Source organism: Lactuca serriola, chromosome 6, assembly GCF_051521515.1.
Source record: "Lactuca serriola cultivar US96UC23 chromosome 6, Lser_US96UC23_V15, whole genome shotgun sequence".
In the NCBI taxonomy this organism is placed as follows: Eukaryota; Viridiplantae; Streptophyta; class Magnoliopsida; order Asterales; family Asteraceae; genus Lactuca; species Lactuca serriola.
In genome coordinates this window covers 71668716-71683777 of record NC_136413.1, presented here as the reverse complement: position 1 = coordinate 71683777, position 15062 = coordinate 71668716, and the positions used below count along the sequence as shown (strand labels likewise).

The 15062-nt window shown below is 35.0% G+C and overlaps 1 protein-coding gene across 1 annotated transcript; it reads right to left on the bottom strand.

Annotated features, from left to right (window-relative positions):
• Positions 1-430: 430 nt before the first annotated feature.
• Positions 431-3178, bottom strand: LOC145059880 (receptor-like protein EIX2). Its single transcript, XM_079007647.1, has 2 exons — positions 1390-3178; positions 431-1149 (listed from the first exon to the last, which is right to left on the bottom strand). Exons 1-2 carry the CDS (start codon positions 3176-3178, stop codon positions 431-433), a joined length of 2508 nt encoding a protein of 835 aa, XP_078863773.1.
• Positions 3179-15062: the final 11884 nt, after the last annotated feature.

Sequence of the window (15062 nt, the reverse complement as noted above, 5' to 3'; positions counted from 1 at the left end):
AGTTACTGAGGTTGATTGAAAAAAGTTCAATCTTACGTAGATAAACACAATCGATCTTCTACGGGTACTACCAGGTGAGTTTGAAGTTACAAATATACTCATTGTAATATAGAGTATAAATGATTGTATCATCTCTTAAGTAACAATCTACAAATAATCTACATTGAGAATTGTCGAAGAAACATAGTCCATCAAAACATACAACAATAACTACATTTTCATCTTATGTTTATATGCTGCAAAAGTATAAACTTTTCAGAATGTCTTATTTCACACAAGGCGAGAAATGGCCACCAATGGTGTTGGTGGCAATTTTATTGATATTGGGGACTTAAAAACCCCTGCCAAATTACATTACCATACAGCTAGCCCTAAATAAGAACAGTAATAGGTCTGTTCAAGATAATTAAGATACATGCTAGAAAATAAGTCAAAAAGAAAATTTAGATGAGAAACTTGTATGTCTAACCCTTTGCAAATTTGCAATGAACACCACAATCTTCACATAAACCCAATCTTTGAAGCTATCATAAAAGTGAAAAAAAGCACGTCTCCCTCGATGATTGAGAAGTAAAGCGCCACATGCTATCCAAAATCCAGTGACAAAACCAGTGGCCCCACCAATATAGAACCATCCCCAAACTTCATCTATGTCTTCCCCATCATCCTCGCTTTTACCATTGACTGATGTTGCTTCTGATTCTTCATCTCCAAGACATTTTCTGGAAAGGGGGGGTCCGCATAGTCCTGCGTTTCCATCGTATCTTGAAGGTGGAAAGGACTGGAGCTGGATGCTTGTTGGGATTCTCCCTGACAGGTTATTAAATGACATGTCTAGGTCGTTCAATAAACTCATTTTAGACAGGCTTGATGGTATCTGTCCTGATAAATTGTTTCTAGATAAATCCAGAGTTAAAAGCTGTTTTATCTGACCAATATTGTGTGGAATCTCTCCAATTAGAGAGTTCTTCGATAAGTTTAGTGAAATCAATGCATAAAGATTTGTAATCTGATATGGGATTTGACCTGTTAGATTGTTGCTTGACAGGTCAATGCTCTTCAACAATCTCAGACTTCTGAAGAATTCACGTTCATCTCCTTGCCACTTGACGATCGCATGGTCAATATACTGGTTTAGAATAGCATTTCCTGTATAATCAGTTGTCAAAATGTAATGCACATTTTGAGGGTATCCTCCTCAAACCATGCTTGTAAGATTATTCAAACATGAGGGGATGGATCCATGGAGATTGTTTATGGACAAGTCTAGAATTTGAAGATTTGGTAATCGACATAATTGCAAAGGGATGGTTCCAAAGAAGTTGTTTGATCTTAGTATAAGAACATACAACCTTGATAAGTTTTCCCCAATCCAAACAGGCACATTACCAGAAAACTTGTTAGCGCCCAAATTCAAAAAACTTAAACTCGTGCAATTCTTTAGAGACAAAGGCAATTCTCCAGAGAAGTTGTTCTTGTACAAATACAATACCTCTAATTCTATCAAAGATGCAATGGAGGGAGGAAGTCTTCCAGATAGATTGTTGTCTTTTAGATTGAGAACTACTAGTTGTTTAAAATTCCACAAACAGTTTGGAAGTCTCCCACTTAGGAAGTTACTAGAGAGGTCAAGAAATTCTAATAACCCATCGACTATTTCACATAAAAAGGAGATTCCTCCATTGAATTTGTTTCTGGAAAGATTTAACTTTCGCAAACTGGAAGAAACATGCTGTATTGGACCATGAAAGCTGTTGGAACTCAAATCTATCATTGATCTGTTGTCAAAATTTGATGATAAATCTGGTGTTTTCCCGCTGATGTTGTTGGAAGAGAGATTCATATAGCTTAATCGATAAGGCCACATGTCCCAAAAATCCAAAGGAATGGTGTCTGAAATTCTATTATTGGAAATATCAAGATAGGTAAGATTTTTGAGTGTTTGAATCCATGTTGGAAAGCGAGGCCCTAGATTGCAAGAGCTCATATCAAGATAGGCTAGATTTGTTAGTATTTGAATCTCATCAGACAGTGGCCTTGTAAATTGGTTATGAGAAACATCCAACGTTTTTAATGAAAGCAATGCGCATCCAGACAAGTTGTTCAAAAAAACACGCAATTCGACCACTATAGAATTGTTATTTAGAATTAAAGTTGTCAAACCACAGAGGTTACCAAGATATTTGGGTATCCCATCTAACATGTTGTTGGAGAGAACAAGAACACGAAGCTTATTGTTGGTTAATGGGAGCAACCAACGATACATGGATGAGGTAAGGTTGTTGTAACTAAAATCAAGGGTATGAATAGATGAAGAAGAGTTGAGAAATGAAGAAGAATATGGATACATGACATGTGACAGCTCACATCCTTGTAAACTTAAATAGGATAGTTTCCGGAGACGCAGAATAACATCTACCCAATGATTTTGTTTGGCTAGTGAAATCTCATCCATAAGAAGTTCCTTCAAATAAGATAGATGAGACAACCACTCTACCTTTTCAACTCTACATCTTCCAACAGAAACAAGATAAAGGTGTTGCAAGTTGGTGAGGTTTCCAAACTCTGGAGGAATGGTTCCATAAAGAGAGTTATAAGAAAGGTCAAGCATCCTTAATTCGGTCAAGGAACCAATGGACCTAGGAATGGCCCCATTAAGATTATTGTGGCCAAGGTTGAGGTATCTTAACTTGGTCAAGGAACCAATGGACATGGGAATGGTCCCATTAAGATTATTGAAACCAAGGTCAAAGTACCTTAATTGACTCAACGAACCAATGATCGAGGGAATGGTTCCATGAAAAATATTGGAAGAAAGAGCTAGATAATTCAAGTAGCTTAAGTTAACCAATGAATGGCTAATCTCACCTTCAAGGCCACATGATGAGCTCATATCAAGCTCTGTGACATGACCTGTTTTGTTGTTGCACGTGACTCCTTTCCACTTACAGCAGTCATCTTCTTCAGCTCTCCACGTATAGAGACAACCAAAGGGATCTTGGAGGGGAGCTTTGAAAAGAAGGAGAGCATGTCTCTCATTATCCAAACACTTTTTGGTAACACCATTACCATCTCCTCCTCCTCCTCCTCCTCCCACTACAACCAATTGGTTGGTGGCAGTTGTAGTCTCAAGTAGTAGCAAAAGAAGTGAGAAAACTATAAAAACACAAGGATTCATATTGTAAATGCAAATCCTGGTGATTTTTGGATTGTATTTATGCATATATGAACTTCCTCGCTGAATGGCCTCAAATCTGTGTAGAACTGCCTCATTAAATGGATTCATAATTTTTATATAGCTTCGATTCTGAAGAGTGAAGACCAAGACAAAAGATTCAATTCAATTGAATGACGTCCAATTGGTGGCCCATCTGTGTAGAGTTTAGATCTAATACTTCACTTCCGTGGAATTTGACCAAGCCATTAGAGATAATGTAAAAAAATTTAAATAAATTGCCACAAATTACACGTTCAAAGACTTATGATCGAGCCTCTTGACAATTTATATTTATTATATATGTTTTCCCATCTATTGAATTTTTTGGTCCTCAAGTTATATGATTAAAAAAAAAAACTAATGGAATCAGATTAATTAAACTGTGAACTAGTTTGCTTTTTTGACATTGATGCTAAAAATATATTTTTTGATTAAAAGCCTTATGCTAGTTAGGACTCTAAAAAATTAGAAAAAGATACAAATTGAGTACTTAACTTTTTTGAAGTGACAGAATTCTTTTAACCCATGGTCTATATTAGTAAGGGTTTGTTTCTTTCTCTCTCTTTTTTTTTTCCGTCAAGTGTTGAATCATGAAGACCAAAACTATTTTAAAGAAAAGTAGAAAACAATAGGCAAATCAGAATTTTTACAGGAGTTTCTGAGATCAATTTGGTGGTGAGAACTCTATGCTCTTACTATGACCTAAACCGCTAAACAGCTTCCAATCCACAGCTCTCTGCAAGTTCTCGTCTATTTCTTTCTACAGGGATGAGAACTCCGAGGAACACAACCCACATGGGACAATTTGCTCCCAACAAGCAATAAAAAGAAACCAGAATAATTGTCCATCTCACGAAATGCAAACTAGGACTAAAGTTCAAAAATTTTGTAAAGCACATAGACCATTTCTAAAATTTACTTGATGCAAGTAGTACGAATGCTAATGCATGGCTTATGGGGTGGACCTTAGTGGGAACCCGGGGTAAGTGGAATTTTTTTTAGAAAATTTTCAATATAGTGTTATTTTTTCGGTATGTTACCCCTAAAATTTACGTGGGTTCCCCAAATTGTCCTCGATCCGGCACTTCATGCCTTGATGATGTTAGTACCCCTAGGAATTGAAGTGTGATGACATTAGCAACAAATCTGTCAAAGTGATATGATATCTCGGAATTGGATTAAAACTGCAAATGATATGTAAATGGAATCTCCATGGGTTAAGAGCCCCAAAATTGTCTTTTTTTTGGAATTTCTTCTAAAAACTTTATTTTTTTAAATTTAATTTAGATAATTCATTAGAAATTTTATCCTAATCAATTCTGATCTCCTAGTGTTAATGAATGAAGCTTATCTACTTATCTTTACCAGTATTTCGTTTTCTTTTTTTGATGGGTAGTATTTTGATTATCAATTAAGAATCCATTTAGAGTTATATTTTCATTCTTTCTGTTTTTGTTGGTTTTAATTAGCAATCAAATCTGGTCGTTTGGGCATCATTATTGTTAGGGTATCTCACATCAATATGACACGGTAATATAAGTGACTATATATGTTGGAGTGCCCTTTTCTCCACAAGGTCCGTTTTGGAGAGTTTATATGGGCTAAATATATATTTACATGTATTATCTCAAACTGAACTACATATTTGATAACTAATATAAAATGAAACTAAATTTCATTATTATAAGATTACATATATGTTGGTATAAAACAACCATAAATATATGGTATTTGAAGGAGTTCTAAAATGATGAGCATAATTTGTCAAGAAAGTTGTGGAAGGACTTTCGTATAGCTGTTTTAGCTTCATGGTATTATCTTTAGATAAACTTCACTAGGCTCCAAATTACGGACGAAGGAAGCTCTGAAGGAAATATCATGTTCTGATTTTCTCATAACTTTTATAGAACCATTTTCACATACAAGAAAATCCAAATGTAAACAGCTTGTTATATCCTCCAATGGTTCTAGAAGAGTTACTATAAGTACTTCCAGCAAAAGATTTACTTTGATTATTTTGATTATTGAAATCACTTCTAGGTTTAAAATCACTTCTATAATTGAAAGCTTATGGTTGAGTCTTAGATGTATCTACAAGACCAGAAAAAGAACCGTTTTTTTATATGACTCTTCTCGAGAAATAATAGAGAAGACAATTTTGACATTTAATAATGGTTCCATTAAAGAGATATAACTTTTAACTTGACTTTAATGATCATCAAGATCGGTCAAAATTTGCATAAGCTTCATAAGTTTGGAATGATCATTGAGTTTAAATGCAGCCTCCTCACAGGTAGATGCAACTCATCAAACTTTTCCAAAGTGTATCTAATTTATTTTAATACTCAAAAAGAGGGGATCTGTTTTGAGTGAGAGAGTTTATGCTTTGATGGACATTAAAGATAACGAAATCGTAAGCTTTATTATAGGTTTCAAATAAATCATTCCAAACTTCTTAGCAATTTCAAAACATGTATGACCAATGTTGTAAAAACCAGTTTTTTAGTTGAACCAGTATGGTGACCGGTTCCCGTTTCAACCGGTTTAACCGGTTCGACCGCCGGGTGAACCGGTTTCTATGTTTTTCATGTATTTTTCTATTTTCCTACACATGCATACATATAGAAATTATGAATTTGATGTTTACAAGTTCAAACATTAAAAATCCATATAAAAATAAGTTGTAGATGAATCCAAATACATTAAAATAAGACTTAACCATAAGTTTTAGTTTTTTTACATCAATCCATATATGTCAAAAAGAAAATTAAGTATAATACTGAAACGAAATGTAGTTTTTGATGAATACAAACACATCAAAAGAATTTATAACATTTACTATATGTTTTTATTTAGAGAAAACTAAATAGATTTGAAAAAAATCACCAAAGTTTATTATGTAAATGGTTCTTTTTCATGTGTTTTTATTCGGTTTAACCGGTTCAACCGATTTATTTTGACCGGTTCAATCGGTTTTTTCTAAAAACCGGCCGGTTCAATCCGGTTCAGAAATCAATGTAAAACTGATGATAGTTGAACCGCTCTCTCTCCTGGTTTCCGGTCCAACCGGTTCGACAGACCGATTCAAACCGGTTTTTAAAACATTCTGTATGACCATAATATATAGACTCAGAGATTGACCCAAGGATCATAGAACAAATAACAACATTTGCACATTTCCATTTGTAATTTAGTTACATCGTCAATTGTTCTTTTATAGAACCATCAACTAGCCCAAGTTTATTACAGGACTTAAGGCCTCTAATCATAGAACTTCTCCACATAGGGTAATTTTCAGTACTAATTTGGTATATTTATTCATATATAGTCAAACCTTTATCTTAGGAATTTATTATGTAATTATTGTATTCCTTTTATACTAATTGTCCTGTAATTATATATTGGTGATGTTTATGTCAATCAAATTCATTTTGATTTAATTATCCTTCTATATATGGTATTAGCCAGATAACGATTCTTCATCTTTTTTTCCCCATCACCAATCTTCAAACCCTCCCGTCATCCTCAGCCATGTCAACTCCCTATTCTTCATCTTTAATCGACTCAACCCTACTCATGAATATTGTTCTCCACATTCTCACTATCAAATTAAGTGTAACATCATGTTTTGGATCGTTTGTGATTAGGGTTCGTGGGCTGCAACCTGGGCATGAGGAAGCCTCGGGGTTGAGACGGGTTGCTAGAAGCTTAGGGCATCTCGTCACCTTTCTGTGGGTATGAGGTTCATTGGGAACGGAGTTATATCAAAGAAGCCATGGTAGTTTGAAGATTTGGCAAGTTTAGTCCTTATTATGAATAATGTGGCAATTGAGTACGCGGGGCGTAATTATGTGTACGCGGGGCGTAATTATGTGTACGCTCGGCGTACTTATATGCATGGAAGGAACGCGAAAGCCACCTAGTACGCTGGGCGTACTAAGTCCCGAAAGAAACCCTAATGTTTTCGAGTATCCCTATTTAAGGAACATTATGTGTTCATACCCAACCACCATTTCCAGCATCCTACTTCTCTCAAAACCCTAAATCTCGTTTCTTAGCTTGTGTGAGCAATGGAGGCCTATGGAGTGATCTTGAAGGATTCTTTTGTGAAGGAGGAACTTTGAAGGAAGAAAGAGTTGGCATCCATTGACTTAGGTATTTCATATTTTAGGGCTAGAGTTGACTGATTTGTGATGCCTTAGCCTAGGAATTTTGCTATCTGTGATGTGTTTTGAGTATGAGTGGAGTAAGAGTATCCAACAAGAATCCTTTAGAGAGAACTATAAGTGGGGGAGTAATCTAGGAGAGATACCTAGATGAGCATTGGAGGAGCCTATTGAGGAAGTAGTTAGATACCCACGAGGGGTAGGGTTGCTTGAGTTTGGTGATACCTTTTGAGTGTGAGTAGAGCAAGTGGAGTTGTAACCTATAGTGGTTTTACGTGTTGGTGGAGATTATTTGATGCCCGAATGCTGATTGCTTCGTGCTTTGTGGAACTCTTGATGATGGGAGTCAGCTACTAAGTGAATATGACGATATTCAGGAGGTAAATGGCTGGCTTCATAAGGAGTTCTTCAGTAGTTGATGGAAGAGAAGTGAGAGAACCTAGGAAGAGCCTAAGGAGTGACCTTAGTCAGATGAGTATGCTGATAGAGGAGAGTATTCAATGGGGAGTGACCAGGTATATCGGGATTGGTGATCGAGAAGGTTGAGCAGCTACTTAAGAAATTTGGGACGATCCGTGTGGAAAGTATGGGTAGATGTGGCAGGTAGTATGGGCCCGTACTACTGAAAGTAGAGGACCCGTATTTGAAACAGGGAGAATTCCAGAGGTTCTAAGTAGCAGATAGAGAGGTGATAACATGGTTCGAGTACCATGATTTTTAGCAGATTGACAGGTTATAACATGGTTCGAGTACCATGATTCGTAGCAGATTGAGAGGTGATAACATGGTTCGAGTACAATGATTTGTAGCAGATTGAGAGGTGATCACATGGTTCGAGCACGGCCGGTCCATTGTTTTTTACTACCCGGGGCAAAACAAAAAATTGATGCCCCTATATATAATAATAATAATAATAATAATAATAATAATAATAAATACAGTAAATTTTATAATCAAAGGATACAAACAAAACCTAAAAATCACTACGTACTCATGCATTTTTGGAAGTAAAAACATCTATTATTTTATAATAATCAATATTTCTAAAAAATCATTTTCGATACTTAAAATTGCTAATACATTCGATCTTTCTTGCATCATCATACTTCGGAGATACATCCTAATAAGAAACGATCTTTAGGCAGCCTCTAGAAATTAGAAATTTGATAAGAACGGATCTTTAGGCAGCAAAGTCAGAACTCAAAAATATAGCTCCTGCTTCACAATAAAGAAATCAGTAGCCAAACCACCCAAATCCGATTTCAGAAACAATAGAGAAATCAGAAACAAAAAAAACCTATAACCGTACGTCTAAGAGAAGAAATAAGATATATAAGAAATAAGATTTCTGAAAAAAAAAAAAACTAAATAAACAAAGATTTCGAAATTAAAACTTACCCAAATGATTAGCACAAACACAACCAGAGTAGAAATCCGATTTGATTTCTGAAAAACTGAAATAACCAAGTAACCAACTAGTTTCGAATGATTTCCGGAACAGAAATTCCGAATGAACGATTGATCTTTCAAACTATGATTATTTTTTCCTGTATAGAAGTAGAGAAGAAATCAGATGAATAAGAAGTCAAACAGATTTCTAAAACAAACCTAAATAAACTTAGATTTCAAATAATAAGCAGTGGAGAATCAAATGGATGATTAGAAATTAATCAGGTAGAGAATACATCAAATAGATAAGAAATAAATAGATTCCGAGATTAAATTTACCCAAAATGATTTTGAAACAACAATATCGAGAACAAATAGAGTTATAGAGGATAAATCTGAAACACTAAAACAGCCAGCGACCAACAACATACAATCACACCAACATCACTAAATCAAAAATTAAGAATTGATGCATATCACTTTTTAGAATCCCTATATCTCTAACAACCAAGAACCGATTAAACAACAATATCAACATCCATTCTTACTTTCTGTTTATCAGAGAAAGAGATAGAGACATATTACAGGCTACCAGGCGTTGATTACTTCGTGGACAACAATTTATATGCGCCATGGGACATTTCGTTTCTCTATGTCGCTATGTTCAGCTTTGGCGCCTCTTTTTTCCCTAATCTCTTTCTATCAGTAAACACAGATATATGGAACACAAAGATATGGGCTATGTTTATTGGGTCATCCTTATATATAATATGGAGACAGCTGGAACTTGTTGGGAATAAAACCCTAATTGAGATCTGATGAACAAGATGCGGAAAATAAGAACAAACATTACTCTGAAGATTAGGTCGAATGATCACTCGATTTATTCAAACAAGAGGAATAAATTACACTTTCAGCATAGACTAAAGAATCTAAAAGTACATAAGAAACCTCACGTGGCGGCTACATTTTGCCTCACTCTTAACCCTAATAATGAATAATACATGACTATTTATAGGGAAACGACAAGTCTTGGGCTTTTAACCTACACTTCATCAAAGGGGCCCATTGCCATCATCCATGGAGTGCTTTGAAACCCTACAATCTCCCCCTTAAAGTACGGAATGGATGACAATGCTTTAACTTCCAAAACAAGCATCTAGCAAATAAAAAGATCTTGCAACGAGGAATAGATGAAGCAATCCACGAATCTTGATTCTTCAATAGTCTTCAGACACGGGCTTTAGGATATATAAATCAAGCAATGAAGTAATGTCTTTAAACTTCATTTTCGAATGTAATCCCAAAAAAATCTTCATGAAAACCAAACCCGCCATAAAAACCCATTTCAAAACAAAGAAACTGAATCACTTCTTGTCTTTGAAGAGCTCCCCCTCCAAGTCGCAATGATCTTCAAATAAGCTAATGATATAAGCCATCAAAAAATATCATGTAACAACCCAAACTTTAAGATTTGTAATGCCACTTGATCAAGAAAATACTAGAAGTCGGAGATATAACAAGTCCTTAGCAGAGCTCGATAAAGAACTTCCGCTGTAAAGGATACTTCTTTGTAAAAGCTTTAGCAGAGCTCGATGAAGAACTTCCACTGTAAAAGCTACCTTCATAATTCTACCACAAGCTTTATCAAAAATCTTCAACTTTGAAAAGTTACAAATCCAATTTCGAATGGCCATATAAAATTCTCCCCCGATTTATAATCGAATACATGATTATAAATCCTTCTTATGGTCATGAGAATAATCTTGAATGGATAAAAAATTACTGTGCTCCCCCTTGAAGGATGACGCCTGTTCAGAATCTGGATTGGTATCACCTCCTTCGATTGGATTCTCAGAGAAGCTTGAAGATTGTAACGATAGACTCTCCCCCTGGAATGATGAACCTTGATCGCATTAAAGAGATGGACCCTCCCCCTGGACATTAGCACGGTCATTCAAAGGTTCGCTTCCTTCTAGCCTCTCGGTTTCTTTAGGTCGATCATCTGCCATCTTTTGAGCAGCATCGTCGATAATTTGTTTTAGATTATCAACCTTGTTGTCTTTCGCCGTTGATTCAGAATCAATCGCCTTTTGAGGCACATCAAAAAGAAGAAAATATTGCTCGAAAAGATTTGAAATGGAGGTAGTAACTTGACCATTCTTTGGAAAGATTTCTTGCGTTGCACCTTCTGTTGACTTTATCTTCTTAACATAGCTATCATCAAAAGTGACATAGTATGTTTCTTCAATCTTCTTAGAGCGCTTATTTATAACTCTATACGCCTTAGTGATGGGTTTTAGCCATAAGAATATCCTATGTGCTCATGCAACCCTAATGCTTGGATCTAGGTTTCTCTATTGTACATGCTTTTCATCCAAGACTTTAAAACCCTAATTCTAGCATACAAGTAATCATATTAACATAAGAATAGGTTTAAGATCTTACCTTGATTGTTATGTATCAATAACAATCACAATTCCTCCTTGTAATTATTTTAGAAAGCTTAGAGTCACAAATGTCACTCCTCTAATGGCTCACAAACACCAAGAGCAAGAGGATGAAGAGGAGAAGAGAAGGAGCTGCCCAAAAACGTGTGGAAACCCTAACCAATTAGTTCACCACGTTTTTGAGGCTTAAGGGTACTATCTATACATGTAGGCTATTAGGGTTTTGAACTAGGAAACCCTAATTTGGATGCTTAGGACCTAAGCAACCCATGGACCCTTCCTTAACAAGCCTTTGGACGATTTCTAATGGGTTTCCCCATAGGATTCGTCCAACCTTATATTATAAGGTAATCCATAGCCCAATTGCAATTATATTATAATTAAAATTGTAGTCCCTTAAGTTTAATTAATCTCTTTTAGCCACAAACTTAATTCTTATTAATTCTTGACTAATATTAATTAAACAATATGATTTCTCCTTTAATATATTATTCTCATAATATATTAATAAATCATAATTAATCCTTTCTCTCCATAATTCATCCTATCAAGTTGCTTTGGTGAAGGCAACCCAAAAGGACCATGCACCATCGGGTCAAGTACATACCAAAATAGTTATGGACTTAGACACTAATCCAACAGTCTCCCACTTGGATAAGTCTAATAACTATTCTGCGTATGACTTTAGATCCTTATCTGCAATCGTAGCTTTCTAAAGCCGCTGTCAACTCTGATCTTATCAGATACGCGTGTCCTTTAGATAAGGGATCATATATTCCTCCATCCTAGATATTATCGTATAGACTGAGACATGGATCTAAATCATTCTCTCTGTCTATGTGCTGTTTCCCGAATTCAGATTTATGACGACCGACAACAGACTACAATTGAACACATCAATTTAGTCCCGGCTTGGCCAAGCGCTTAGGTGCCATCACTAAATCATCGAGGGGCCCACAGATATCACTTTTATCCTACTTTGGATAAAAGGAACAGATAAACTTTGACTCAATGCTTGCTTGCACTTACTCACCAAATCACACACAACAATATGTTTTATAACACCAAGTTACTGGTGCATTTACATATTATCAATGTGCAATCGACTCGCAAGATATAACTCACACATCTCGATTTCAAGAATATAAGATATTATCGTCTCACCAATCACTCGTGATAAAATCCATGAAGTGATCCAAGTGAGCATGGGTTTAATCCAATGCTCAAATCACATTCATAAGCACTCATGAATGTTGCAGCAAACAATTGCTTATGTCTAATACACTTTAGACAATCCACACACCAATTCACGACGGTCTTCATTCATACGTACTTCCAACATATGAACGACTGTGGTCCGTTCGAATAATTTTAACTGTTCTGAATCAATTGAATTATTCAGGAAGTCAAAACATGCAAGGTGAAACACAAGGATAATACTAATCACATATGGCCTCAAACCTTTGAGTATAAATAAAACACCTTTTATTTATCACCATATCGATTACTCATTATTTGTCGTTTCGGGTAATCAACTTCTTACTTGAATTATAGCTATACTTGTCCCATGCTCTTAGCATGCACACAATGTTTTCCTATGGTTCTTACTTTGTGAAATAGATCAAATGAACACATTTCCAATCATACTCATTTCACAACTCCCAATCCTTTCTACAAGTGAAAGAATATCAAATTCTTGCCACTTATAGAATATGTTAGATTCTAACATTTTATGCAATGATCCTTTCATAATGTCACAGCACAAAAGTCACAATGACTATTGCCAACGAAATTACAAAGTCCTCTATCGGAGATTGTTACAAGACAATTCCATAGACGTGATGTCTTTTACTCAAAGTACATTCCTTTGAACATCCTTTTGCATAAAAGTTTCTAATCTAGACATAGATTCTTAATATCCAACTCCCAATATGGAAACCTTTCCATACTTACCATATCACAACTTATTCTTAATAGAATCTTATCTATTCATAATAATGTCGATGTGCTCCATCCAATATCATACTTCCAACTATTCACAAGTGACCAATCCTTAGCGAGCTTTGGATCGACCTTTGATAGTTGTTTAGTCAAAACCGATTCTAGTCCTTTTTCCCTCTAAATGCGTTAGACATTTGGAAAATTTTAGAATGGTCAAATATTATAGCATTCGCAATGGATCCTATACCCGAGGCATATGGGACATGATGCATAATGTCTTATATAAAGATTTGATACTTTATCAATCTTCTGCCATAATATTTTACGTGCTACATTCTCATAATTCGAAATATGAAGAGGGATGCTATAATCATAATCGAAATTTAAGAACACACTATGTATCTTTTGACTAAATTTATTAAAATTTCTCAATCTAAGCTTTAGATTTTGAAACGAAGTACAATATTCTCTCCCTTAATTATAGCAAAACAACTATTCAACTTTTACGACTTTGCAAAGTATAACTCTTGTTTTCTATAATTAATATTGCTAACTTGCAATACTTGCCTTAATAATCATACAATCATAACATTTATGCTCCCACTATCATGATGATTATTATAAACATAACACTTAGGCTCCTACTAGCTTTGACATGTATTTAGAAAACAGCTTAACTTGCAGAAAAACAATACCTATTGAATTTCTTAAGTTCATATTTCTAATACTTAATGCTTTGATAATCTTTTATCTAAGCTTCTTAATCTGATACACCTTTGTCTGAGATAGCTCATATGTGTGTCTTAAACAATTCAGACTAATTGCCAAATCTCACAATTCGAATTATGGAAAGGGATACCGTAACCATAATCGAATTCAAGAATACAATTTCACAATCATTATCTTTTTAAAATCTGTAGTAGTGAAAGCATTTCCTCACAGTCATTTTCATGAAGGAGAAAATCTTATGACACTTAGATTTTAATGGTGTATGTGTTCCTATCCATGTGAATTGTCAAAACCAAAGTTTGCGACAAATCCAAACTCTTATGGACCGAACTTTTTCAATCTTGATCTTTTGCCTTATGGTAACACGGCTGCCCACCATGTCTTCCAAGTAGTTAAGCAACTCACTCTATCTTATCAATGTACTTTTCATTGATCAAGGTGCTTGCCTTTTTATGCGTTCAAATGAGAACTCATAGAACTTACATGCATAATTAACTCAATTGGAACGGCACAGAGACAAGATAATGTCAATACGATAGGTTGTAAACCTCAAGTCGTGTGCTAGTGATGATCGATAAGGTTTATTCTTGATTAGTTCTTGAAACTTTTCAAGATCATTAAGACTCCCACTGACTCCTTGACATATAAGATTCTTTTGTCAATAAAACATTTCTTGACAAACAAATATTCAAGAGTTAGTGTAGCTTTTATCAAGACAAACATTTCATAAAATTGGTTCTAGTTGGTCTTTGTCTTATCCAAGACATCACAACTTTCCACATTTGATGAATGTTATCAACCTTCCTAATACTTGTCACTCAATGTCACAATCTTAACTCTAAGACTTGTTTTGGAACGAAGTATGATTGACTTTCTGATTTAACCATTTCTTCAATTCTTGATTCCTCTTCTTAGACATACCATTGCACTAAGACTCACTTAGAGGATCAATTGAGATATGGTTCTTAATCATTAAGATCTATCATAAAACATAATGAAAGGTACTCTCCCTTCTTCATAGAATGGAGAAACTTTTATCTTTCTGCCTACTTGATTCTTCTTATTCGTTCTGCTATTGATTTAAACTCTTTCAAATCAACTAAGAATTACACTTAATCTCATAAGTGTAATCATATTTACTTAACCTTAGTAAATCATGACGAATATCTT

Excerpts from the sequence above, each read along its gene's own strand:
- LOC145059880 (XM_079007647.1), bottom strand. The coding sequence starts at position 3,178 with ATGAATCCTTGTGTTTTTATAGTTTTCTCACTTCTTTTGCTACTACTT. Across the intron at positions 1,150-1,389 it reads GGGCGCTAACAAGTTTTCTG|GAAATGCTATTCTAAACCAG; the intron begins GTAATGTGCCTG and ends CTGATTATACAG.